We start from the raw sequence: 27,468 nt of genomic DNA, 5'->3' as shown, positions 1-27,468 counted from the left end.
AGATGAGTATCGGGTAATATCAACAGCAGCAGAAAATGGTATAACAGGTGTAGGATTCGTTATGAATAGGAAGGTAGGGCAGAGGGTGTGTTACTGTGAACAGTTCAGTGACCGTGTTGTTCTAATCAAAATCGACAGCAGACCAACGCCGACAACGATAGTTCAGGTATACATGCCGACGTCGCAAGCTGAAGATGAACAGATAGAGAAGTGTATGAGGATATTGAAAGGGTAATGCAGAATGTAAAGGGGGACGAAAATCTAATAGTCATGGGCGACTGGAATGCAGTTGTCAGGGAAGGAGTAGAAGAAAAAGTTACAGGAGAATATGGGCCTGGGACAAGGAATGAAAGAGGAGAAAGACTAATTGAGTTCTGTAACAAGTTTCAGCTAGTAATAGCGAATACCCTGTTCAAGAATCACAAGAGGAGGAGGTATACTTGGAAAAGGCCGGGAGATACGGGAAGATTTCAATTAGATTACATCATGGTCAGACAGAGATTCCGAAATCAGATACTGGATTGTAAGGCGTACCCAGGAGCCGATATAGACACAGATCACAATATAGTAGTGATGAAGAGTAGGCTGAAGTTCAAGACATTAGTCACGAAGAATCAATACGCAAAGAAGTGGGATACGGAAGTACTAAGGAATGACGAGATACGTTTGAAGTTCTCTAACGCTATAGATACAGCAATAAGGAATAGCGCAGTAGGCAGTACAGTTGAAGAGGAATGGACATCTCTAAAAAGGGCCATCACAGAAGTTAAGAAGGAAAACATAGGTACAAAGAAGGTAGCTGCGAAGAAACCATGGGTAACAGAGGAAATATTTCAGTTGACTGATGAAAGGAGGAAGTACAAACATGTTCCGGGAAAATCAGGAATACAGAAATACAAGTCGCTGAGGAATGAAATAAATAGGAAGTGCAGGGAAGCTAAGACGAAATGGCTGCAGGAAAAATGTGAAGATATCGAAAAAGATATGATTCTCGGAAGGACAGGCTCAGCATACAGGAAAGTCAAAACAACCTTTGGTGACATTAAAAGCAACGGTGGTAACATTAAGAGTGCAACAGGAATTCCACTGTTAAATGCAGAGGAGAGAGCAGATAGGTGGAAAGAATACATTGAAAGCCTCTATGAGGGTGAAGATTTGTCTGATAGAAGAAGAAACAGGAGTAGATTTAGAAGAGATAGGGGATCCAGTATTAGAATCGGAATTTAAAAGAGCTTTGAAGGACTTACGGTCAAATAAGGCAGAAGGGATAGATAACATTCCATTAGAATTTCTAAAATCATTGGGGGAAGTGGCAACAAAACGACTATTCACGTTGGTGTGTAGAATATATGACTCTGGCGATATACCATCTGACTTTCGGAAAAGCATCATCCACACAATTCCGAAGACGGCAAGAGCTTACAAGTGCGAGAATTATCGCACAATCAGCTTAACAGCTCATGCATCGAAGCTGCTTACAAGAATAATATACAGAAGAATGGAAAAGAAAATTGAGAATGCGCTAGGTGACGATCAGTTTGGCTTTAGGAAAAGTAATGGGGACGAGAGAGGCAATTCTGACGTTACGGCTAATAATGGAAGCAAGGCTAAAGAAAAATCAAGACACTTTCAAAGGATTTGTCGACCTGGAAAAAGCGTTCGACAATATAAAATGGTGCAAGCTGTTCGAGATTCTGAAAAAAGTAGGGGTAAGCTATAGGGAGAGACGGGTCTATACAATATGTACAACAACCAAGAGGGAATAATAAGAGTGGACGATCAAGAACGAAGTGCTCGTATTAAGAAGGGTGTAAGACAAGGCTGTAGCCTTTCGCCCCTACTCTTCAATCTGTACATCGAGGAAGCAATGATGGAAATAAAGGAAAGGTTCAGGAGTGGTACTAAAATACAACGTGAAAGGATATCAATGATACGATTCGCTGATGACATTGCTATCCTGAGTGAAAGTGAAGAAGAATTAAATGATCTGCTGAACGGAATGAACAGTCTAATGAGTACACAGTATGATTTGAGAGTAAATCGGAGAAAGACGAAGGTAATGAGAAGTAGTAGAAATGAGAACAGCGAGAAACTTAACATCAGGATTGATGGTCACGAAGTCAATGAAGTTAAGTAATTCTGTTACCCATCTAGTAAAATAACCAATGACGGACGGAGCAAGGAGGACATCAAAAGCAGACTTGCTATGGCAAAAAAGGCATTTCTGGCCAAGAGAAGTCTACTAATATCAAATACCGGCCTTAATTTGAGGAAGAAATTTCTGAGGATGTACGTCTGGAGTACAGCATTGTATGGAAGTGAAACATTGACTGTGGGAAAACCGGAACAGAAGAGAATCGAAGCATTTGAGATGTGGTGCTATAGACGAATGTTGAAAATTAGGTGGACTGATAAGGTAAGGTATGAGGAGGTTCTACACAGAATCGGAGAGGAAAGGAATATGTGGAAAACACTGATAAGGAGAAGGGACAGGATGATACGACATCTGCTAAGACATGAGGGAATGACTTCCATGGTACTAGAGGGAGCTGTAGAGGGCAAAAACTGTAGAGGAAGGCAGAGATTGGAATACGTCAAGCAAATAATTGAGGACGTAGGTTGCAAGTGCTACTCTGAGATGAAGAGGTTAGCACAGAAAAGGATTTCGTGGCGGGCCGCATCAAACCAGTCAGTAGACTGATGAAAAAAAAAAAAAAAAAAACGGATTCAGGTGGTCAGACAGGATGCGTACGCACGTGTCACCTGTCAGAGTCGTATCTAGGCGTATCAGGCGTCCCATATCACTCAAACACTCAAACTGCACACGTCCCATACCATTACTGAGCGTCCACCTGCTTGAACAGTCCCCTGCTGACATTCAGGGTCCATGGGTTCGTGAGCTTGTCTCCATACTCGTACACGTCCATCCGCTGCTTTCAATTTTAAGCGGGACTAGTCCGACCAGGCAACATGTTTCCAGTCATCAACAATACAACGCTGACACTTTTGCGATGACCCAGCATTGAAATCTGCAGCAATTTGCGGAAAGGTTGCACTTTTGTCACGTTAAACGATTCTCTTTAGTCGCCATTGGTCCCGTCCTTGCAAGATCTTTCCCCGGCCGTAGCGACGCCGGAGATCTGATTTTTACCGGATTCCTGATATTCAGGGTGCACTCATGAAATGGTCGTAATGGGAAAATCCCCACTTCATCGCTTCCTCTGAGATACTGTGTCCCATCTCTCGTGCACCGACTATAACACCACGTTCAAACTCACTCACATCTTGATGACGTGCCATTGTAGCATCTGCAACCGATCTAACAAGTGCATATCTGTGTATTTGAATACGTGTGCCTATTCCAGTTTCTTTGGCGTTTCAGTGTATGTTGGTAGCGTAAATCTCAAGTTTCTGAATTTTGCAAGCACAAATAAAAATGATCTTATCTCTTTTCTAAAATAAATTTTCCTCAGCCTGGAATAAACTCATACCAGAAAGCTTGAATTAGTACTGAAGCACTCATTTGTGGTTATCAGAAACTGTAACGACAGTGATCGTACAATATGATACTGATTTTATAAATAATGTTAGTGGAGAGTGGTTCTGTGCACACTGTAATATGCATTTAGCCTATAGTGGCCATAGCCTGCTGTGGTGGTCGGGCTGAGTTAACAGTACACCAGCCAGATGCACATTACACTTGCCCCCAGTAACCGGCTGAGCAGCCCTGGCAGCCGTGAAGAGGTTAAGCTGTAAGTTACTTCATTACTGATACACGTAATTTGATAAATAAATAAATAATAAACGTTTTACAAGTGAAAATTCTGTGAAGTGCACCAGTATTGTCAGTATCCTTACAAAATTCTGCTAAAAATAGGACATTTTAAATGTGGAAATAACATTGTGACACTTGACATACATTGTGTGTGTGAGAGAGTGAGAGAGAGAGAGAGAGAGAGAGAGAGAGAGAGACAGAGACAGAGAAATAGATCATATTTACTGACAAGTCAGAATTTAGAATTTTTGCTGGGAAAACCGTGTCAGATAGCTGCTAAAAAAGCATTTTTTTCACTCTCCTACCACTGCATGTATGCTCCCCTCTCCATCAGATGTCTTAGTTATAGTACTCAGCACGCTCCAGTGCATACGTACGCACTGAAAATGGGCTAGAAAGTATCTTGCTCTACTACTGACATGGTACGCTCTTGTCTTCCTCCAACCATTGAATTGACTTCAAGGGGAGTTGGAACGTCCTATACCGACACTGTTAAATCTAGTGACTTGGCTTCTCTGTATTTCAGGAACCACTGTAGCCACTGACATGAAACTTTTACAGGGCATTAAACTGTACGTTCTCAGTCCATTGAACAACAATAATTGCATTTAAGCCACTGCTTTCGGAAATGCAATTTTTTAACTACGCAGTTAAATTTTTGTGTACTTTTTTGTACGTTATCCTAAATAATTTTAATTATACATAACATTATGTTCTTCTTTTAGCTCAGTAGACTCAGGATATTATGTTATTATTCCCTGAAAATTTGAATACTGTACTGGAAGTGGTTTCTGAGATTTAGGAAAAAATACAACAGAAAATGTAAATTTTCAGGAACGGCTTCTAAAGTTTCAGAAGACTGTAACTCACTTAATATATGCTTATTTTTTTATTTTTCTTCTTTTCTTCTTTGTGAACTCCTTAGTGGCCAACTGTACTGCATACTCTGCTTTATCAATGCGAACCTTGTCCATCCGTTCAAGTTCTCTGATGCAGTTTGCTCCAGTATTAATTCCCATATGCTGTAGCACTTTCACCCTGCCAATGTTGCCATCATTGAAAGCTAAAAGAGCTTCACTGACCTCCCACTTTACTGTCTTCATTCCAACAAAACCATTTTTTGGTAAGCGAGTACACATAAGATTATTAAACGACTCATTGGGATTCTGAGTCTGACCATGCAGACACTTCTTCAGTAATTCATGATTTGCCAGATCTCTGTACACAGGTTTTATGATACCCATGACTGCTGCTGGAACGGAATTTTTATGGCTGTATGAACTGTTTGAGTATTGGACATTATGGTAATTGCACCATGAATGAGGTCCAGGAGGACAAAAGGTGGTGTACTGGTTTTTCATCATAGTCTGTGGAAGAAGGTAGCCCAAACTGCCTGCTTCAGTTTCAATAAATCCTCAGTATTATTTCTAATGGCCATCCCATAATACTGCTGTAGTTCATCAATCATTTTGTCTGTCAGCCTACCTCTTATGGTTTTAACATCAGAAGGTTTCATGTCTCTCAAACATTGTTTCAACATTCCAGTTTTGTGATAATCTTCTCAGCATAAGGCTGAGTGGTTACTACACTGTTATATGCATTTGAGTCTCCATCAGCAAAGAACTTAGTGCGACACACTCCCCTTTCGTTCTCAATAGGTGCAGTGGTCTCCATACCACCACTTGTTCCTTCATAATTTCTGTCACAGATATGCCTTTCTTCATTCCCTGATTTACACTTATAACAGTGTTTGGTTAAAATCTGTTACCTTTCCAGTATCAACATTGGTCACTGTAGCAACAGAATTCCTAGGACTGTAGCTACGCTTCTGCCAAATGCCATCAAAAGCTACTGGTATGTCAGTCACACCATCATTTATTTCAACAGCTTCGTTTGCAGCACCCTTCGTTGACTCACATGCAATAGATTCCACAGCAGCTCCAAAAAATCCTGCAACTTGTCGATTTTACAAGGTGGGCGTCGCATATTCATCACGGCACGCATTGTTTCTGCTGCAGTGTGTCCTTTGCCAATAGCTCTCAATCCATAAAACCACCTAACATTTACTTAAAAATAATTATCTTTATACTTAGCAGAATTCCAAAATAAATGATTATTTTTACAAGTGGTACAATTAATGATAACTTTCCTGGGTAGTCCATTTGATACCTCATTGTCTTCATGTAAACTAACTGGCCCTCCACATACTTTACAACACACACATTCACCTAACACCCTTGTTAGGATGTGTAAATCTATCAGAAAATAACCTAACCTACAATTTACATCACTTTCATTTTGAGAAAACTGTATCACAACGTTTTATTTTAATCTTAGAAGCACTAATAGTTGTTTCTCTAGATACTGACAAGTTTGCATGTATTTCGTTGTCTGTAACTTCACACAACACATGTTGAACACAATGTTTCCGTTTATTCGAAAATCTATTGTCAAGAAACCCACATTTCTTAAAAACATTTCGTTTTGGTTTCATACTTTGCTATTTGAAGATTTACCAATCATTTCGACACTTTTTCTCGGAAAAACGTTATTACGCGTGTTTATACTATGAAACTATACGATGATGTTTTAGACAGTGCTATCACTACGAACACGTAATTTAACCTTTATAACAAAGAAATCCACAGCCTTCTATATAAAAAAATTACCGATTTTATTAGATTTTGAAGTAATGCACGTAAAAATTTTAACATTTTCAACTGGTGTACATTATATTTAAAAAAGTAATAATTCCCATGTGAGTTTACAAGTGATATACTGTATATATCATTTTATTCGGAAAATTGCAAATTTTATAATGAGATAAAAATCCGACAATGTGAAAAAAGTTTCCGTTCTAACTCCCCTTAACAATCGAATGACAGCCATATCTAAAGTTTGCAGTGAACTTCGAACAATAGAGCAGTTTTTCATTTATGACATTATAAGCTTCCGATGGTGCTGAGCCACAGTCATACATCATTTTTTAAAGTAATATACCGCTATTTAATTGTATATTTCTTGTGTGCAACATAGATTTCAGCTTGCACCCCATTATCCAGTACAATGCTAAAAGCAAATATATTGTAAAATATATACATATATATTAGATACAAGCTGATATAAAACTACGAGATATGCACTTACATCTTGGACTATTAACATCATTCTGCTGTGTAATGTGCAGGATGACATATATACAGTTCAACATATTGGCTTTACATGTTACACATGGTACAAAATTAACGTCTTATAGGAATGCAGCATATTATCGTACAAACACAGCATGCCTGGGAATATCAGCCCAAAGCAGGTAAACACATGACTAGCATATACCTTTAAGATGGAACTATAAGAGTGATGTCAAAGAATGTAGACTCTATAAGGCAGATATAAGATTACTAGAGTTAGGTGTCATCAGATCATATCCAATCACACTCTTCACCTTCTTTTTCTTAATCTTATTCCACCTTCGCATAACAATATATTCCCCTGTTTCTTTTTCTCACCTTTCCCACTCCCCCTCCCCCAATTTATACGAATGTCGCTTTTTTTATATTATTACTGGCGCTCGCTGTATCGTTAAGTGTGATTCATTGAATTTTGTTTTTATTTCGTTTGTTTTTTACATATATATATTTCTTATTATTAATGATCTTAAGTTTACATATAAATACAAAGATGAAGATTCACAGTGCCGCCTCAAAAGGCAATCACATATGGTCCAATGACACCTGACTCTAGCAGGCTTATATATGTGGTACTTCTACATTTTAATGTATCAGATTTTCTAGAGTCTACATTCTTTGACATCATTTTCATAGTGATAGTCTTGTGTTTACCTGCTTTGGATTGATTTTCCCAGATATTATGTGCTTGTACGATAATGTGCTGCATTCGCACAAGGTGTAAATTTTGTACCATTTATATCAATGTTAAACAAACTTGTTGAACTGAATTTATGTCATCCTGCACAGAACACAGTAAAATGACGTTAATGGTCTAAGAAGTAAGTGCATCTCTCGTAACTGTATACCAACTTACATCTAATACTTTTATCTTATGACCTATCATTTGCATGTTTTGCTTTTAGCTTTGTACTCAATAATGGCGTAAGATAACATACCATCCTGCACAGTACAGAGGAAAATACGTTAATGGTCTCAGATGTAAGCGCGTATCTCGTAATTTTATATCAGCTTGCATCTAATTTTTTTTTTAATTTTTCAGTTTTGTACTTTCTGTCATACTATTTGCACAGCCTTGCTTTTAGCATCGTACTCGATAACGGGGTGAAAGCCAAAATGTAGATTGTACACGGGATATATATAGAAGTATACAGGCAAATGGCGTTGTATACCTCAAGAAAGAGGTGTAACAAGTGGTAAGTGAAAGATCAGAATCGTAGGACGAACAGAACGACCGATCTTTGGATTCATATTCTACCATTAAACTTTTGAGACACCGACGCAAAATATTCTTTCAGTAATAACTCAAAAGCAAATCTTTTGTGTAACGACTACACATCCAAAGTTTACACAGACTAAAATGGAAGGCAGATTAAAGTTCAACGCCCAAATAACGACGAAGTCCATATAGACACAGCACAAGTGCACATTGCAGAAAAATGGAGCGAGAAACTGCATTTAGCCTTTCTAACGGAACCAAAAGAACACTAAGGTAGGACCATTAAGTGTAGCCCCCGAAAAACTAAATCTGCATGGCCGGACAGGGATTTGAACGTTACTCCTCATGAATACGATTTCGTAGCCTGAACCGCATGGCCACGTCGCTCGATAATCTGTCCAGCTGGTTTTCGCACATCTTGTGTCATTTATTTCATCTGTACCAAGGGCTGAACAGCAAGTCACTGTTTGTTCATTTATTATAAGTGACGTGAGGAGTTATTTACTTTCGAACCGCTGTCGTTTACTTTGGGCATAACAGGAAACAATTCTCTCTTCGAAATTTCCGTTACGTGACATGCTTCAGTTTCAGGAAATTTAGAAACCCAGTCAGCCCTTTAAGGCATCGCAATCCAACGCCACTCCCATCCTCTTTATTCGATTACCCATCTAGCCGAGCAGATCCTGTTTTCCACTGAGTTACTACACTCACGCTCAGAAATTAAGGATAATGCTGATACATGGTGAAACAACGCCCTGGTGGGCGGTTGGCGGGTTTAAATCACATCGGGCTATGACCATACGGTGCATTTGACCCGCGGTCGTCGCACGGTGGCTCTGGCAGCAGTCCACATTCGCAGAGGTGTGTTGGTGAATGTCGGTGTACAGTGCACCGAGTAAGTGCCCAAACTGTGTGTTGAAAATGGCTCAAAGAACACACATTTATGACGTTATGTGGGGTAGAATACCAGGGCGACTGGAGGCTGGTCAAACACTGCAGGTCATAGCACGGGCCCTCCGTGTGCCACAAAGCGTGATCTCAGGATTATGGCAACGATTCCAGCAGACAGGAAACGTGTCCAGGCGCTGCAGTACGGGACGTCCACAGCGTACAACACCACAAGAAGACCGATATCTCACCATCAGTGCCCGCAGACGGCCACGGAGTACTGCAGGTAGCCTTGCTCTGGACCTTACCGCAGCCACTGGAACACTTGTCTCCAGACACACAGTCTACAGTCGACTGATCAGACATAGTTTATTCACCCAGAGACCTGCAAGGTGCATTCCACTGACCTATGGTCACAGGTGAGCTCGTAAAGCCTGGTGTTAAGAACAGAGTACTTGGTCATTGGAACAGTGCTCCCAGGTTATGTTCACAGACGAGTCAAGGTATAGTCTGAACAGTGATTCTCGTCGGGTTTTCATTTGGCGTGAACCAAGAACCAGATACCAACCCCTCAATATCCTTGAAAGGGACCTGTATGGAGGTCGTGGTTTGATGGTGTTGGGTGGGATTATAATTGGAGAACGTACACCCCTGCAGGTCTTGGACAGAGGAACTGTAACAGGTCAGTTGTATCGGCACGTCATTTTGCACCAGTATGTCCACCTTTTCAGTGGTGCAGTGGGTCCCACCTTCCTCCTGATGGATGATAACGCACGGCCCCACCGAGCTGCCATCGTGGAGGAGTACCTTGAAACATAAGATATTAGGTGAATGGAGTGGCCTGCCTGTTCTCCAGACCTAAACCCCATCGAGCAAGTGTGGGATGCTCTCGGTCGACGTATCGCTGCACGTCTTCAAACCCCTACGACATTTCAGGAGCTCCGAAAGGCAGTGGTGCAAAAATGGGAGGCTATACCCCAGCAGATACTCGACCACCTGATCCAGGGTATGCGAACCCGTTATGCGGCCTGTGTACGTGTGCATGGTGATCATATCCCATATTGATGTCGGGGTACATGCACAGGAAACAGTGGTATTTTGTAGCACATATGGTTCTGGACGGTTTTCTCAACTTATCAACAATACCGTGGAATTACAAATCTGTGTCGTGTGTATTCCCTATGTACCTATGCTATCAGCGCCAATTTTGTGTAGTGCCACGTTGTGTGGCACCACATTCTGCAACTATCCTTAATTTGTGACCATGAGTGCAAGTCACTATTGGGTTATTCTGGGATGATTCCAATCGACAAGTCGACAACCAGTTTCTAGCCCCATCCTTCTCAAATTCAGCCGTTTACACAATGTGGTGACAAAAGTCATGGTACACCTCGTAACATCGTGTGGGATCTCCTTTTTCTCGGTGTAGTGCAGCAACTCGATGTAGCATGGGCTCAACAAGTCGCTGGAAGTCCGCTGCAGAAATATTGAGCCATCATGTCTGTAAAACCGTCCATAACTGGGAAAGAGTTGCCAATGCAAGGTTTTGTGCACGAACTGACCTCCAGATTATTTCCCATAAATATTCGAAGGAATTCATGTTGTACGATCTAGGTGGCTAGCTCATTCTCTCGAATTCTTCAAACCAATCGCGAACAACTGTAGCCTAGTGACATGACACATTGTCATCCATAAACATTTTATCGCTGTTTGAGAACATGAAGTCCATGAATGGCCGCAAATGGTCTCCAACGAGCCGATCATAACCATTTACAGTCAATGATCGGTTCAGTGGCGGACACAGTCCATACAATGTAAACACAGGCGGCACCACTATGGAGATACGACCAGATTTCAGGGTGCCTTGTCGACAACATAGGTTGCTGGCTTCATGGGTTCTGTGCCACTCTAGAACTCTACCATCAACTGTTACCAACTGAAATCGGGACTCATCTGATCAGGGCACGGTTTTTCAGTCGTCTAGGATCCAACCGATGTAGACACGAACCGAGGATAGGCGTTGCAGGCGATGTCGTGCTGTCAGCAAAGACACTCGCGTTTGTCTTGTGCTGCCATAGCCCGTTAAAGCCGTATTTCGCCATACTGTTCTAACGGATATGTTCGTCATAGGTCCCACAATAATGTCTGTGATCACTTCACGCAGTATTGCTTGTCTGTTAGCACTAACAACTCTACGCGAACGCCGCTGCTCTCGGTCGTTAAGTGAAAGTCGTTGGCCATTTTGTTGTCAGTGGTGAGAGCTAATGCCTGAAATTTGGTATTCTCGGCACGCTCTTGATGCTGTGGATCTCGGCATAGTGAATTCTCCAACTGTTTCCGAACTGGAATGCCCCATCTATTTAGTTCCAACTACCATTCAGCGTTCATAGTCAGTTAATTCCCGTCGTGCGGCCATAATAACGCTGGAAATCTTTTCAAATGAATCACCTGAGTGCAAATGGCAGCTACGCCAATGCACTGCCCTTTTATACCTAGCTGACACGACACTACCGCCATCCGTATATGTGCTTCTTGTTATCCGATGACTTTTGTCGCCTCAGTGTAGTATAGCACCTGTAGCGATCTCATTGTTGTGGAGACATCAACGTTAAATTTAGTTCATTTTCCTATTTCCACCATCCAAAGGTCACACAGCGGAAGAAGGCGTTGTTAAAGCAACCCACATCTCCAGCATCTCGCGTCCACTCGATGTTGACCTCCGATGTTGGAATGGGGTCGAGGACACACATCAGGCTGACGGAGTCACCATCCACAACGGATCTGGTACGCTCCCCCAAAATCTCCGGCTCTGGAATAAAGAAAATAAACCTTTAGATTACTGGAATCATGTCAACACACACTGCAACATCTCGTCTTTCATAAACAGTCTTCCAGATGCGAAATTGATCGAGGCGTTGCTATGTCTTTAGGTATTCTGTTTCGTTATTTAGAAGGTACTCTTTGATTTTCCCGTACATTCTACCATCAAACAGGGTGCTGACCCACCTTTTCCTTGTGAAACAGCTGCAGTTATTAGGTTGGTGCATAAGTCCGTAGCGTTTTTGTTTTGCATGTTAGTATTCCGATTGCTATGGGTTTATTTACCGATTGTCACTTTTTGTTTTTAGTACACTGTTGCTATTTGAGTTTGCACATTGGCATTTTGTCATTTGGAGATAGTGAGTGGAGGTGTGGACGGTAGAAAATTGAGTGCCAAATGGAGAAATCGGAACGTTTCCGACATGTTTTTCTGTTTGAGTTCAGTTGAGGTGCGACAGCAGCGGAGGTAGCCAGAACATTTGCGTCGTGTATGGGGATCATGAAATTGGACAGGACACGGCAAGAAAATGGTTCTCTCATTTTAAGAGGATCTTTTTGACATTAGTGACTCTCCCCACATTGAGGAAGACCTTCGGGGTTCAATGAAAATCGTTTAAATGCGTTAATCCACAATGATCCACGTCAGTATACTTGAAAACTGTCAAATCTGATGAACCGTGATCATTCTGCCATCATGCGACATTTGGATGCAGCGGAGAAGGGTCAAAAAGCGGCTGTACAGGCACAGCATCCTCTAAGTCAGAATCACAAAAATCAGAAGGTAGTCATATGTGGGTCTTTGCTTGCCCGTCGTCAATTGGATCGTGAACAACACCAACCCTTCCTATCCTGTGTCTTCATGTTAACATAAGGAAAATAAAGGATCGTTGAACTCAAAAAAGGCAGCAACGCCCCGAACAAAGAGCTGTGCGTATCCACAGAAGATAATGTTACGCATCTGGTGGAACAGTGACTGTGTGGTGCATACGAATTGCATCCCCGAAGTGTAGCCATCACTGCGGACATTTATTGCCAACAACTGAGACGTCTTGTAGACGCAGGTCCGAGAACAACGGAACGAAGACTGCGTGAAGTATGGCACTCGACGACAACGCCCGCCCGCATTCTGCTAGACTGAGAAGAAACACTGTACAGGAAATGGATTAGGAAACCATTCCGCACCCGCCTCATTCACCTGATCCGGGACGCTCACATTTTCACCATTTACGCTCTCTATGGAACAACCTTGAAATAACTTCCTTTATGGATGAAAATGCGCTCCGATCATGGCTCGACGAATTTTTCGCCTCAAAAGCACGTGATTTCTACAGTCGCGGGACCGAAAAATTACACCAGCGTTGGCTTTCTGTTCTAGATATTTGAGGAGAATATATTATTGATGACTTAAGTCACTGTTACATACAGGGTGTTACAAAAAGGTATGGCCAAACTTTCAGGAAACACTCCTCACACACAAAGGAAGAAAATATGTTATGTGGACATGTGTCCGGAAATGCTTACTTTCCATGTTAGAGCTCATTTTATTACTTGTTGTGACTGAAATTTTCCCACCACCGAGGGCAGCACGTACAACTCGGCCATGTCGCGCATGTCAACACCTGACGCATGCGCTGTAGGATACCAGTACATTTCGCATGCGCGAGATTCGGCATAAATACCGCGACTGCACCTGGACTCTTCAGTACTCGCCTGATGATGGCCGGACGTCTCTGGGCTGAAATATCGTGGCAGAATGTCGACGGGATCCGGCTGCATACCCGGAAATTATTAGAAGACATTTTATTACTTCTCTTCAAATCACATTAATCATGGAATGGAAACACACAGAAACAGAACGTACCAGCGTGACTTCAAACACTTTGTTACAGGAGATGTTTAAAATGTCCTCCGTTAGCGAGGATACATGCGTCCACCCTCCGTCGCATGGAATCCCTGATGCGCTGATGCAGCCGTGGAGAATGGCGTATTATATCACAGCCGTCCACAATACGAGCACGAAGAGTCTCTACATTTGTACTGGGGTTGCGTAGACAAGAGCTTTCAAATGCCCCCATAAATGAAAGTCAAGAGGGTTGAGGTCAGGAGAGCGTGGAGGCCATGGAATTGGTCCGCCTCTACCAATCCACCGGCCACCGAATCTGTTGTTGAGAAGCGTACGAACACTTCGACTGAAATGTGCAGGAGCTCCATCGTGCATGAACCACATGTTGTGTCGTACTTGTAAAGGCATATGTTCTAGCAGCACAGGTAGAGTATCCCGTAAGAAATCATGATAACGTGCTCCATTGAGCGTAGGTGGAAGAACATGGGGCCCAATCAAGACATCACCGACAATGCCTGCCCAAATGTACACAGAAAATCTGTGTTGATGACGTAATTGCACAATTGCGTGCGGATTCTCGTCAGCCCACACATGTTGATTGTGAAAATTTACAATTTTATAACTTTGGAATGAAGCCTCATCCGTATTGTTGTTGGATGAACCATTCGCAGAAGTGTACCCGTCGAGGCCAATAAGCTGCTGATAGTGCCTGCACACGCTGTACATGGTACGGAAACAACTGGTTCTCCCGTAGCACTCCCCATACAGTGACGTGGTCAACGTTACCTTGTACAGCAGCTGCTTCTCTGACGCTGACATTAGGGTTATCGTCAACTGCACGAAGAATTGCCTCGTCCATTGCAGGTGTCCTCGTCGTTCTAGGTCTTCCCCAGTCGCGAGTCATAGGCTGGAATGTTCCGTGTTCCCTAAGACGCCGATCAATTGCTTCAAACGTCTTCCTGTCGGGACACCTTCGTTCTGGAAATCTGTCTAGATACAAATGTACCGTGCCACGGCTATTGCCCAGTGCTAATCCATACATCAAATGGGCATCTGCCAACTCCGCATTTGTAAACATTGCACTGACTGCAAAACTACGTTCGTGATGAACACTAACCTGTTGATGCTACGTACTGATGTGCTTGATGCTAGTACTGTAGAGCAATGAGTCGCATGTCAACACAAGCACCGAAGTCAACATTACCTTCCTTCAACTGGGCCAAGTGGCGGTGAATCTAGGAAGTACAGTACATACTGACGAAACTAAAATGAGCTCTAACATGGAAATTAAGCGTTTCCGGACACATGTCCACATAACATCTTTTCTTTATTTATGTGTGAGGAATGTTTCCTGAAACACCCTGTATATCTGTTGTAGTTATTAAACTTATGGAAAAAGGTTAAGAACTTACGCAGCAACCAAATAGTTCTGGAAAAATGCTCCATCGGCGCTTGGTACGCGGCTAGAAGTAGAAAGTTCCAGATGTATGAGCTCAGAACTTACAGTTCATGGAGACCGCAAGCAAGTGGTTTGGTGCACCTCAGCGACGGGATGGTTTTGCTCTGTACGGCTCGTTACCGGCAAGTTTGGTTGTGTACAGACACATTCCGACGCAGAGAGATACAATACTTTAAAGTCTGCTCGAAAGATTAAACTGAGAGGACTGTAGGATATAATCTCTGTAATGTTCATATTGGATTCTCTTTTGTTTCATACTCAAAGAAGGAGTTAAGATACACTTTCGATTATCACCTTGTAGGGGATGGGTAATTTTTGGTGTGTGCTGACAGGCTGCCATCTTGTTAGTATTTATGGTTTGTGCGATGAGCAGAGAAAGTCTTATTGTGTTGTGAATAAAAAATAGTGAAAATTATCTAAGTTTTACGAAAATTATTTAAAGCGACATAGCATTGTATTCCTTTGTTTCCACCGTCTTCGTGAAGGAAACCGATGCCGACTTACGAAGGTACACACGGTCAACAAAGATGGCGACTAATGAATTAATATTGTGGCAGAAGGGCTAATTCTACGTCTAAGGTGAGAACTCTGAATAAATCAGCAACGACGTAGAATTCAAAAATATTGCTAATCGGAATTGTAAATTATATTACAGGAAAATTTCACGCAGCACTGAATTTGTCCGCATTCAAGCCAGTCAATACAGTATGTAAAAAAGGATTTCAAAAATTCTAAAGTTAAAGTTCCATATCCATAATTTTTTCTCTTTTCAAAAAAATCAATAAATTTATTTTTTTATTTATTTCGCCACAGTTGCTATGTTATCGAAGCAAATTCATTAGAATGCTCCTAATGAACTGTAGTAGATTCTGGTACTGTGAAATGGGCAACTGTCGTGCTGGAAGTCTTCTTGTCCGACGGGAAAAAGTTTCAGCTTGAGGCGATATGTGTAATAAGCAGAAATACTGACCATAGGTTTCACACTGCTATGTGTGAAACGCATGTTACCTTAGAGAGCTGATGTAAACCCTCCCACTGGCATCTTACTGTCCCTCAAGGCGTACGTACTCCCCTAAATAAATGTGTTGAGCAGCGTTCGTCTGGAACACCGTCACCTGTCCACTTTCAACAGATACTGACGACAGCAGCAAACAGTCATACAAAATGGTTGGACAGATCCAAGTAGCGCTTTCGCCTCTCCACACAAAATCTTTCATATTGTTTTTCCCTGTCCCATGCAAATTCTACATGGGCTATCCCTAGTCGGTTTTGTGAGTCATTTTTGTCGAAAGAGACCTATGTAGAAACCTTTGGATACAATGTGTGGAGGACAATAGTTAATGATGAATGAGACGAGCCTTATGTTGTGTGGAATATCCTGGAAACTCGAGATAACGAACAATTGAATTATACAAGGAAGACGATAAAAAAAGTTCCCGTCGTTCAATGCAGCTCTCAAAATTGAACATTTTTGTCTCGAGAAATTTTATGGTATGTTATACCAATATAATCAAAACATTTTGTATGGATGAAACGCTGGATAGCGCTTTAGGGAAAAACGGATGGTGAACAAGATCTTAGCACCTTTTCAGTCTTGTAGTGAAGAACATTAAGTAGATGTTGCACTGTAGTTTCAATTACTCTAACATGCAGTAAAAGACTTTGTAGAAGGATAATCAACCTCTAACAAAGTTTCTAGCTTGGTTGCAACAAGATGGATGGTTGGCTCATTTTTCCATGCTGAGTAGATATATTTAATATCAGCCTTCAACTGAACAGTGCATTCGGAACCAGAGAGGTGGCTGCTATGGAAGTCAGACTTGACTTTCTTTGATCGAGGTCTGCTGCAACGGAAGACGAAATTAAGACAGAATTTAGAAAATAAGCCTCTTTGCTGACTCAGCGTCAAACAAAGCCGCATTTTTGTTTAGATCTGAGTTCGTTACTTCTCGAATATTTTAGTAACAGGTGTCTGCGAGGAAACTGGACAATAATAACTATTGCCATATTTGCGATTTGGTTTAAGAACGTTACATTTTAATGCCTGGAAAATTCGGTGTGTTCGTTATGTATTACATATACTGCTAATGACATGATTAAATTAGAGTAACTTCTTAGAAATCTATTACAGGTACAATCAAAACATTATGAGATTTGAATTTTCAGCACTTTTATTCATGTTAATTTCAGTAATTATTCAAATTATTTCAGTTTTTGAAGTATTAGATGCAGTACATTCATTCCGTTTATGTTTTATACCAGTTTGTGCACTGGCTGTTTGATATATTTCTCATCTCACTACGGTTAATATAGTTTCAAATGTACTATTAACATTATTAATTTGTCAAGATACGTCTAATACAGGACCTTTCAGTATGTTTTCCTTAATATATTGCGCAAGTGTATGTAGAAAGTAAGAGCTTCTCAATAAGTATTGGATTGAGCAGTTCATCTGGCTGTGGTTTACTAGTTTCTTTTTTTATGGTACTGCTGGACAGTTCTGTGATAGTTCCTTTCAAATACTGATGCAAATTTCAATTAGATTTTACATTACCATCTCATTCCTAACCAGCTCTTTTGTCCTGTTCTTAATCTTTGTATCTTGGTATCGTTGTTTTCTATGGACACGTGTCAGAACTGTATGGTTTTATATTGTATATTTCATTAGGTGTTCACCATGGTCAGCCACTGCAGTATCATAAGTTAAACCTTATTTTTTACTAAAAAAACTGTGTATGAAAATTTTGTCTATCTGAAAATGGGTCCCACTATGTCACTTTAAACATGTTCAAAGATTCACTATTGCAATCAGAGTGTAACACCAAAACAATGTTTACAGGTTTTGTTAAGATCTTATAAAACGGTATTCTGGTATGCATATGGACTAAGGAAGGTATCACAGCATTATTAATGGTTTCCATTGTTTATGTATACCTGGTCGCTTTTTCAGCTATATTTAGATAGATTGTAGCATAAATATGTGAATGTGTTCACTCTTCCCAGAGTTTTATTTTTCAGACAGATCTTACTCCGACTTGTGTATTTTCCACAAATGGCCATAGTTTTTTATCTTTCATATAATCTGTAAACTGTGTAGAGAATGCAGCATGTCCTCAAAAAATGCTAAAAGAGCTGAATCATTTGAAAAATGTAAAGCATCTAGCTTCATGTTTATGTCGATGCTATGGAATTTTGTAGCATTCTTGATTGATTTTATTCATATAAATAATAAACAAGTGTGTTGTAAGGTTGCATCTCCATCACACTCCAGCATGTGTTCTGCTCCACTCTCATAATTGTCCTCTTTCTTGAAACAGATTAAATTTGTTGAAACATTTTGTATATACTTTCAATGAGTTATTTTGGGATATGATCAAGTCCCAGAATTTAAGTTTGTTTGTTTCTGTTGACTTCATCAGCAGCTTACTTGAAGTCAACAAAGGCAATATGTGTTTCTAGCTTACAGTCTCTATGTTCTCTGTTGGAATTTTTTAAGAAAAATTGCGATCGCAGCATTATCTTTCTATATAAAAGCCAATTTGTTCCTTACCCATGATTCTTACACAATGGCTGTGCATTGTATTTTTGATGATGATAGATACGCAGCATCACAAAAACGGCTACTTGCGCCAATCAGGTGCCTGACAGGAAACGTGGGAAACGAGTCATATTTGTGGTTGCTGGCCACGTGTTGGAGGGCAGTCCGCAGCCCAGGCGCTGTCTTGGTTTTCAGTCTTCCGACAGCACAGGCACTCATAAGTGTCTGAAACTTCTTAGAGAACAGATGGCTTTATGCAGTCGGCCTTCGCTTCTCTTATTTATAGTTTCTTAAGGAATGGATGGCGTAAGTCACCCGTCATAGACTCTGCTCGTCTGGACCTGCCACGAACTAATTCGGACGTGAACCACCTCCTCTCATGCTTTCTATTCCCTTTATCTCATGCGACCTCCTGGAGCCTCATTCAACCCTTTCTCCCACACCAGATGATCCCATCTGTAAATCTAGTTTCAGAATACACCCAAATGCTCAGTGTATTTCTCTCTTTGATTTCCAGCCTCTCTTTGGATTCTCATTCTCTCCCACCCCGGCAAAGTTCCACGTCACTCGTCTGTACAGTTGACCTCATCAAGAAAGTTACAAAGATACAAGATTTTAGCTCAGCAGAGCGTGGAAACTGGCGTTGGGCGGGAGGGGGGGGGGGGGAGGGGGGTAAGACATTATAGGTCGCAGAGAAAAAAAAACTGCCGAGTGCACACTTATGCGTGCCTGAAACCACGACAGCTACGCTGGGCTGGAACAGCTTGCCAAAAGCATGCACATGAGAGTGTGATTTACTGCGGGGCTTCTCATCCCAAGCAGCATCATGATGTTCGTTCTTCAGCAATAACGTCGGACGTCAACATCCACTGCTGTAACATAATGAGCCCCATCCCTTCCGATGCATCAGCGCCTGCTGAGCTAGCAGATAAACTGTCTCGCTGCTACAACTCTCCAGTCATATACACGGTCCAGTCACATTAATTTGACCACCGCCTATGTTCGGCGGCAAAGTGCAACAGTCACACCCAGACGGCAGGAGGTAGTACTTGCAGTGGAGGATATACACGGTGGTCGGAAATTCCCGTTACAGACTTCTACGACTTTAGAGGGGAGTGACTACGTCATATTATGAATGGGAACCCATGTCCGGAAACGTCATCCAACGAGACTAAAGAGCGGCAAAGTTATACGCGCGGGCGTCTGTAAATGTACGTATACACAGAGTGATTCCGTGATGATGTTACAGACTTTCTAGGATGATGGAGAACGACAAGTGTACTAATTTGAAGTAAGGATCCCTGTACTGGAAGCGAACGAGTGGAAAGTTATAAACGAAAACCGCTCTGATACCTCTGACAGTTGAATACATATACCGGTTCTTGTGTTGCGAAGAATTTAGGGTTGGTAACTTTCAGTGATGGTGGTGTGGACAAAAACGAGAAAATATGTCCAATAAACGTGGGCTCTAAAGTGCGTACCTTAACAGCTATGAACACCTGCTCAGTAGAGGAGATGGGTTTCACATTAGCGAAGATGAACGAATGGTCATAGCTCCTCAGGTATGCAATTTGAAGCCCACGTTTATTGGACATTTTTTCTCGTTTTTGTCCACACTACAGCCACTGAAAGTTACCAGCCCTACACTCTTCGCAACACAAGAACCGGTATATGTTTTCAACTGTCATAGGTATATAATTTTCGACTCGTTCGTTTCCGGTACAGTGATGCTTACTTCAAATTAGTACATTTATCGTTCTACACCATCCTAGAAAGTCTGTAACATCATCACGGAATCACTCTGTGTATACGTACATTTACAGACGCCCGCGCCTATAACTTTGACGCTCTTTAGTCTTGTTGGATGACGTTTCCGGACAAGGGTTCCCATTCAAAATATGACGTAGTTACTCCCCTCTAAAGTCGTAGAAGTCTGTATCGGGAATTTCCGACCACCCTGTATAAAGCGCGTCTGGAAGAAGCGGAAAACAGGGCACCTGTTATAATGTAAAAACGGCGCGATTTATCTGACGTCAAAACGAGCTTGATCTCTGACTTTCGAGCCAAGGGTGGAAGCATTTCCGAAACGACTTAGTCCGTAAATTTTTCGTGTGCGGCCGTGGTTAAAACATGCCGTGAATGGCAAAATGGCGCTATCCAAAACCGGTACTGATGCAGTTGTGCTGCACCCTGCGCTAACATGGCAGGTGTTAACGTTGGCTGTGGAGATGTGTACGGGCGAACGTACGAGCAACTGCCGAGCAACTGATGGGTGAGATGAAACATAGGCTACCGACAGTGTCTCCTCAACGACCGTTCAGCGAACGTTGCTGGGTACGGGCCACTGCATGCATCTGCTTTATGCGCTCATGCTGAATGCTTTTCGTTAGAGACGAATACTGGAATTTTCACGCTAGTACCGTCAAAAAAGGATGTATCTATCCTTGGGGATGATGTCCACCCCTACACGCACTTTCTTTTTCCTCAGCACGGTGGCATTCACCAGATTGGAGCTCGTCACACAGCTCACAGTGTACGTGCGTTGTTCGAAGAGCACCACGACGAGTTTACCGTACTCCCCTGGCCACCTAATTCCCCGAATTTAATCCCAAACGAGAATATGTAGAACGACCTCGATAGGACTGTTCAAGCCATGGATCCTCAACCGAGAAACGTAGCGCAACTGGCCACAGCACTGGAGTCGAACGGCTCCACATCTCTGTCGGTACCTTTCAGAAACACACTGACTCTCTTCCTGAACGTCTCGCAGCGGTACACACTGCAAAAATATGATTGTTCAGGCATCTGGCTAGACGGTGTACACTGAGGTGACAAAAGTCATGTATCAGCGATATGCACATACACAGGTGACGGTGGTATCGAGTACACAAGGTACCGGTTTTGGATAGCGCCATTTTGCCATTCACTGCAAATTTTAACCACGGCCGCTCAGGAAAAATTTACAGACTAAGTCGTTTCGGAAATGCTTCCACCCTTGGCTCGAAAGTCAGAGATCAAGCCCGTTTTGACGTCAGATAAATCGCGTCGTTTTTACACTATAACAGGTGCCCTGTTTTCCGCTTCTTCCAGACGCGCTTTATACAGGTTGGTCGGAAATTCCCGTTACAGACTTCTACGACTTGTAAAGGGGAGTGAGTAGAAGGACAGATTAAGGCCATACGACATGGAATGGTAGTTCGAGCTAGACGCATGGTTGTCCGGGCGGGAAGGCGCGCCGGTCCCCGGCACGAATCCGCCCGGCGGATTAGCGTCGAGGTCCGGTGTGCTGGCCAGTCTGTGGATGGTTTTTAGGCGGTTTTCCATCTGTCTCGGCGAATGCGGGCTGGTTCCCCTTATTCCGCCTCAGTTACACTATGTCGCCGATTGCTGCGCAAACACTTTCTCCACGTGCGCGTACACCTTCATTACCCAACCACGCAAACATTGGGGTTACACTCGTCTGGTATGAGCCGTTCCCGGAGAGGTTGGGGGGACACTGGGGCCTGAACCGCACAATAACCCTAGGTTCGGCGTGGGGCGACGAAGGGGTGAGTGGAATGCTGTAGCCTTTTTTGGGATTGTGTACCACTGAGGCAACGGCGGGGATGAAGCGTCTCGGTCGTTTCTAGGTCCCCAGTTCCATACAATACAATACAATAGACACATGGACAATAACGAGATTTTCACTCTGCAGCGGAGTGTGCGCTGATATGAAACTTCCTGACAGATTAAAAATGTGTGCCGGACCGAGACTCCAACTCGGGACTTTGCCCTTCGCAGGAGAGCTTCTGTAAGGTTTGGAAGGTAGGAGGCGAGGTACTGGCAGCAGTAAAGCTGTGAGGACGCGGCGTGAGTCGTGCTCGGGTAGCTCAGTTGGTAGAGCACTTGCAAAGTCCCGAGTTCGAGTCTCGGTCCGGCACACAGTTATAAGCTGCCAGGAAGTTTCACATGGACAATACTTTTCGGAAATCGTTTGGAAATTTAATAAACCGCGATCCACAGCGTCAAAAGCGTGCCGAGAATGCCAAATTTCGGGCAGTACCTCTCACCACGGATAACACAGTGGGCGGCGGCCTTCATTCAACGGCCGAGAGCAGCGGCGTTTGTGTCTAGCTGCCAGTGTTAACAGACAAGTAACACTGAGTGAAAGAAAAGCAGAAATCCGCGTGGGTCTTACGACGAACGTATCCGTCAGGACAGTGCGTCGAAATCTAGCGCTAATGGGATATGGCAGCAGATGACCGACGCGAGTGGCTTTGCCAACAGCGCGACACCGCCTGCAACGCCTATCTTGGGCTCGTCACTATATCGGTTGGACCCAACACAACTGGTAACCAAGGCTTGGTCACATCAGTCCCGATTTCAGTTGGTATGAACCGATGGTAGGGTTCGGGTGTGGTGCAGACCCACGAAGCCATGAACCTAAGTTGTCAACATGACAAGGCAGTGTGCTAGCTGGTGATGGCCCCATAATGGTGCGGTCAGTATTTACATGGAATGAATGAGTTCCTCCAGTCAAACTGAACCGATCATTGACTGGAAATGGCTATGTTCGGCTACTTGCAGACCATTTGCACCCATTTGTGAACTTCGTGTTCCCAAACTACGATAGAATAATGTGGATGGCAATGCGCTTTGTCATCGGGACACACAATTTTTCGTGAGTAATTTGAGGAACATTCTGGAAAATCGGAGCTGATGAACTGGCCATCCAGATCTCCCAACATGAAACCCATCGAACATTCAGAACATAATCGAGAGGTCAGTTCGTTCTGTACCGGCAGCTCTTCCGAGATTATGGACGACTACATAGGTAGTATAATTCAGTATTTCTGCAGGGGACTTCCAATGACTTGAGTCCATGCCACGTCGAGTTGCTCCCCAACGCCAAACAAAAGGAGATCCGACTCGATATTAGGTGGCATCCCATGACTTTTGTCACCTTGCTGTATAATACGCTACTGGCCATTGAAATTGATACACAAAGAAGTAATGAAGATGATAAACGGGTATTCATTGGACAAATATATTATACTAAAACAGACATGTGATTACATTTTCATGCAATTTAGGTGCATAGATCCTGAGAAATCAGTACCCAAAACAATCACCTCTGGCCGTAATACCGGCCTTCATACGCCTAGGAATTCAGTCAAACAGAGCTTGGATGGCGTTTACAGGTACAGCTGCCCATGCAGCTTCAACACGATACCACAGTTCATCAAGATTAGTGACTGGAGTATTGTGATGAGACAGTTGCTCGGCCACCATTGACCAGACGTTTTCAACTGGTGAGAGATCTGGAGAATGTGCTGGCCAGGGCAGCAGTCGAACATTTTCTATATCCAGAAAGGCCCGAACAGGACCTGCAACACGCGATCGTGCATTATCCGCTGAAATGTAGGGTTTCGCAAGGATCTAGTGAAGGGTAGAGCCACGGGTCGTAACACATCTGAAATGTAACGTCCACTGTTCAAAGTGCCGTCAATGCGAACAAGAGGTGACCGAGACTTGTAACCAATTGCACCCCATACCATCTCGCCAGGTGATACGCCAGTATGACGATGACGAATACAAGCTTCGAATATGCGTTCACCGCGATGTCGCCAAACACGGATGCGACCATCATGATGCTGTAAACAGAACCTGGATTCATCCGAAAAAATGACGTTTTGCCATTCGTGCACCCAGGTTCGTCGTTGAGTACACCATCGCAGGCGCTCCTGTCTGTGATGCAGCGTCAAGTGTAACCGCAGCCATGGTCTCCGAGCTGATAGTCCATGCTGCTGCAAACGTCGTCGAACTGTTCGTGCAGATGGTTCTTATCTTTGCAAACGTCCCAATCTGTTGACTCAGGGATCTAGACGTGGCTGCACGATCCGTTACAGACTTGCGGATAAGATGCCTGTCATCTCGACTACTAGTGATACGAGGCCGTTGGGATCCAACACGACGTTCCGTATTACCCTCCTGAACCCACCGATTCCATATTCTGCTAACAGTCATTGGATCTCGACCAACGTGAGCAGCAATGTCGCGAGACAATAAACCGCAATCGCGATAGGCTACAATCCGACCTTTATCAAAGTTGGAAACGTGATGGTACGCACTATTCCTTCTTACACAAGGCATCATAGGAACGTTTCACCAGGCAACGCCGGTCAACTGCTGTTCCTGTATGAGAAATGGGTTGGAAAGTTCCCTCATGTCAGCGCGTTGTAGGTGTCGCCACCGGCGCCAACCTTGTGTGAATGCTCTGAATCGCTAATCATTTGCATATCACAGCATGTTCTTCCTGTCGGTTAAATTTCGCATCCGTAGCACGTCATCTTCGTGTTGTAGCAATTTTAATGGCCAGTAGTGTAGCTACGAAGTATATCAAACAGAAGAGTAAGACACATGTCGTCACTAAAGCTTAACAGTGTCAGCGATCATTAAAAACATGCTACAAATCGTTGACAGAAGATAACTTCGGCGCTCCCGATAGTTGCAACTAAGGAAGATGCACAACTGTCCGTTTGACATTTTATGTAATTCCCCCGACCACACACCACCATTCCAGCAGTTATTACGTCCAGACTGTCTCATGCAGCATAGATAATAGATACTGTAAACTGTGCTTGCAATTGCGTTTTCATTGGGATCTATTATTTGGAATTAATGGCGATGACGTTGAAAGTATCTGGCCCATGAAAGTCGATCTTATTTTGATCGAAGTGAGGTAATGCAGACCCCAGAAAATTAATCCACGACTGGAAGAAGTTCAGTGACAGTACGTGGGATACAATTATTGGCATTCACAGTACGTAAATCACATTATATAGCCATGAAACTGATATAAAATTTCGCAAGAGAAGGAAGTAAAACTTGAATAGTGACAGGGAGAAGAATCTGTTGTTTTATGAATAGCGATGGTTCTGAATGAACACACGATGAGGTGACTAGGGAATGTAACCCCTGGTTGTTGTGGAAGCTGGTGATCGGTCGGGTAGTGAGAAAGATGAGACCAAAACAGCCCCCACAGTTTGCACATACGCAGATTTTCCATGCTACTGGCACCCTAATGATGTTTTTTAGGGCAAAAAGAATTGACAAAATTGAAGGTATAGCGACAGAGGTCCATAACATTGAGGACACCGTTCGCTTGTAGGGTAAACATAGTCATGTGTAGGGACTGTGGTTGTTGTGAGCGGACGCAAGGAGAATTGGCCTCTCTTCGGGGGCAGGTGGAGGCTTTGTCTGTTAGGCTCATGGAGCTCGAGGCGCAGGCGTCGGCTCGTAGTGGCGTTGGGGCAACTGTGGTGAGACCTATGCCTACTTCGGTGGCCTTGGAATCGCATGGAACCCCTGATGTCGCTGCGTCTTCCGGCAGTGAGCATCTTACCGGTCAGCCATCACTCCAGGGTGAATGGCGGACAGTGGTGGGCTCGCGCGTGCCTGGCCGAAAGGCGAAGGTGGGATCTGGCCGCGTGGCAGCTGCCTTACCCCTTTCCAACAGGTACGGGATGCTTCCTAGTGGTGATGACATCGTTTCCGAGCCACCACAGGATGCCTCGCCTGTTGGGCCAGTGGCCGATTCTCCGGCTGGCTCCCGACAGTCACAGAGGGCGGGCCTATTAGTTATAGGGAGCTCCAACGTTAGGCGGGTTATGGAGCCCCTTAGGAAAATAGCGGGTAGGTCGGGGAAGAATGCCAGTGTGCACTCGGTGTGCTTGCCGGGGGGTCTCGTCCGTAATGTGGAGGAGGCTCTTCCGCCAGCTATTGAACGCACTGGGTGTGACCGGCTGCAGATAGTAGCACATGTCGGAACGAATGACGCCTGCCGCTTGGGTTCTGAGGCCATCCTTGGTTCCTTCCGGCGGCTGGCTGATTTGGTGAAGACAACCAGCATCGCACGCGGAGTGCAAGCTGAGCTTAATATCTGCAGCATAGTGCCCAGAGTCGATCGCGGTCCTCTGGTTTGGAGCCGTGTGGAGGGTCTAAACCAGAGGCTCAGACGACTCTGCGACTATAATGGTTGCAAATTCATCGACCTCCGTTATTGGGTGGAGAACTGTAGGGCCCCCCTAGACAGGTCAGGCGTGCACTACACACCGGAAGCAGCTACTAGGGTAGCAGAGTACGTGTGGCGTGCACACGGGGGTTTTTTAGGTTAGAGGGACCCCCCCTTGGGCGAAACGATAAAATACCTGACGGCTTACCAGAGAGGACATTATCATCGTTGATAAAGAACGTCCGTCCTCAGAGACCAAAAACAGGAAAAGTCAACGTAATATTGGTAAACTGCAGGAGTATCCAGGGCAAGGTTCCTGAATTAGTATCTCTTATTGAAGGAAATAGTGCGCATATAGTATTAGGAACGGAAAGTTGGTTAAAACCGGAAGTGAACAGTAACGAAATCCTAGACACAGAATGGAATATATACCGCAAGGATAGGATAAACGCCAATGGTGGAGGAGTATTTATAGCAGTAAAGAATTCAATAATATCCAGTGAAGTTATTAGCGAATGCGAATGTGAAATAATCTGGGTTAAGTTAAGTATCAAAGGTGGGTCAGATATGATAGTCGGATGCTTCTATAGACCACCTGCATCAGCAACCGTAGTAGTTGAGCGCCTCAGAGAGAACCTGCAGAACGTCGTGAAGAAGTTTCGTGATCATACTATTGTAATAGGGAGAGACTTCAATCTACCAGGTATAGAATGGGATAGTCACACAATCAGAACTGGAGCCAGGG

The 27,468-nt window shown here is 43.4% G+C and overlaps 1 protein-coding gene across 1 annotated transcript in view; it reads right to left on the bottom strand.

The window, feature by feature from the left end:
• LOC124777229 overlaps positions 1-27,468 on the bottom strand; it is a 146,863-nt gene that overhangs the window by 14,862 nt on the left and 104,533 nt on the right. Inside the window, exon 6 of the mRNA XM_047252554.1 lies at positions 11,755-11,879. Within this exon, the coding sequence (XP_047108510.1) occupies positions 11,755-11,879 (125 nt within the window). The remainder of the gene's footprint in view (positions 1-11,754; positions 11,880-27,468) is intronic.

The sequence above is a fragment of the Schistocerca piceifrons genome, chromosome 2 (genome assembly GCF_021461385.2).
Source record: "Schistocerca piceifrons isolate TAMUIC-IGC-003096 chromosome 2, iqSchPice1.1, whole genome shotgun sequence".
NCBI lineage: Eukaryota > Metazoa > Arthropoda > Insecta > Orthoptera > Acrididae > Schistocerca > Schistocerca piceifrons.
The sequence above is the reverse complement of the archived record's forward strand: the minus strand, read 5'-3'. Positions and strand labels throughout refer to the sequence as shown.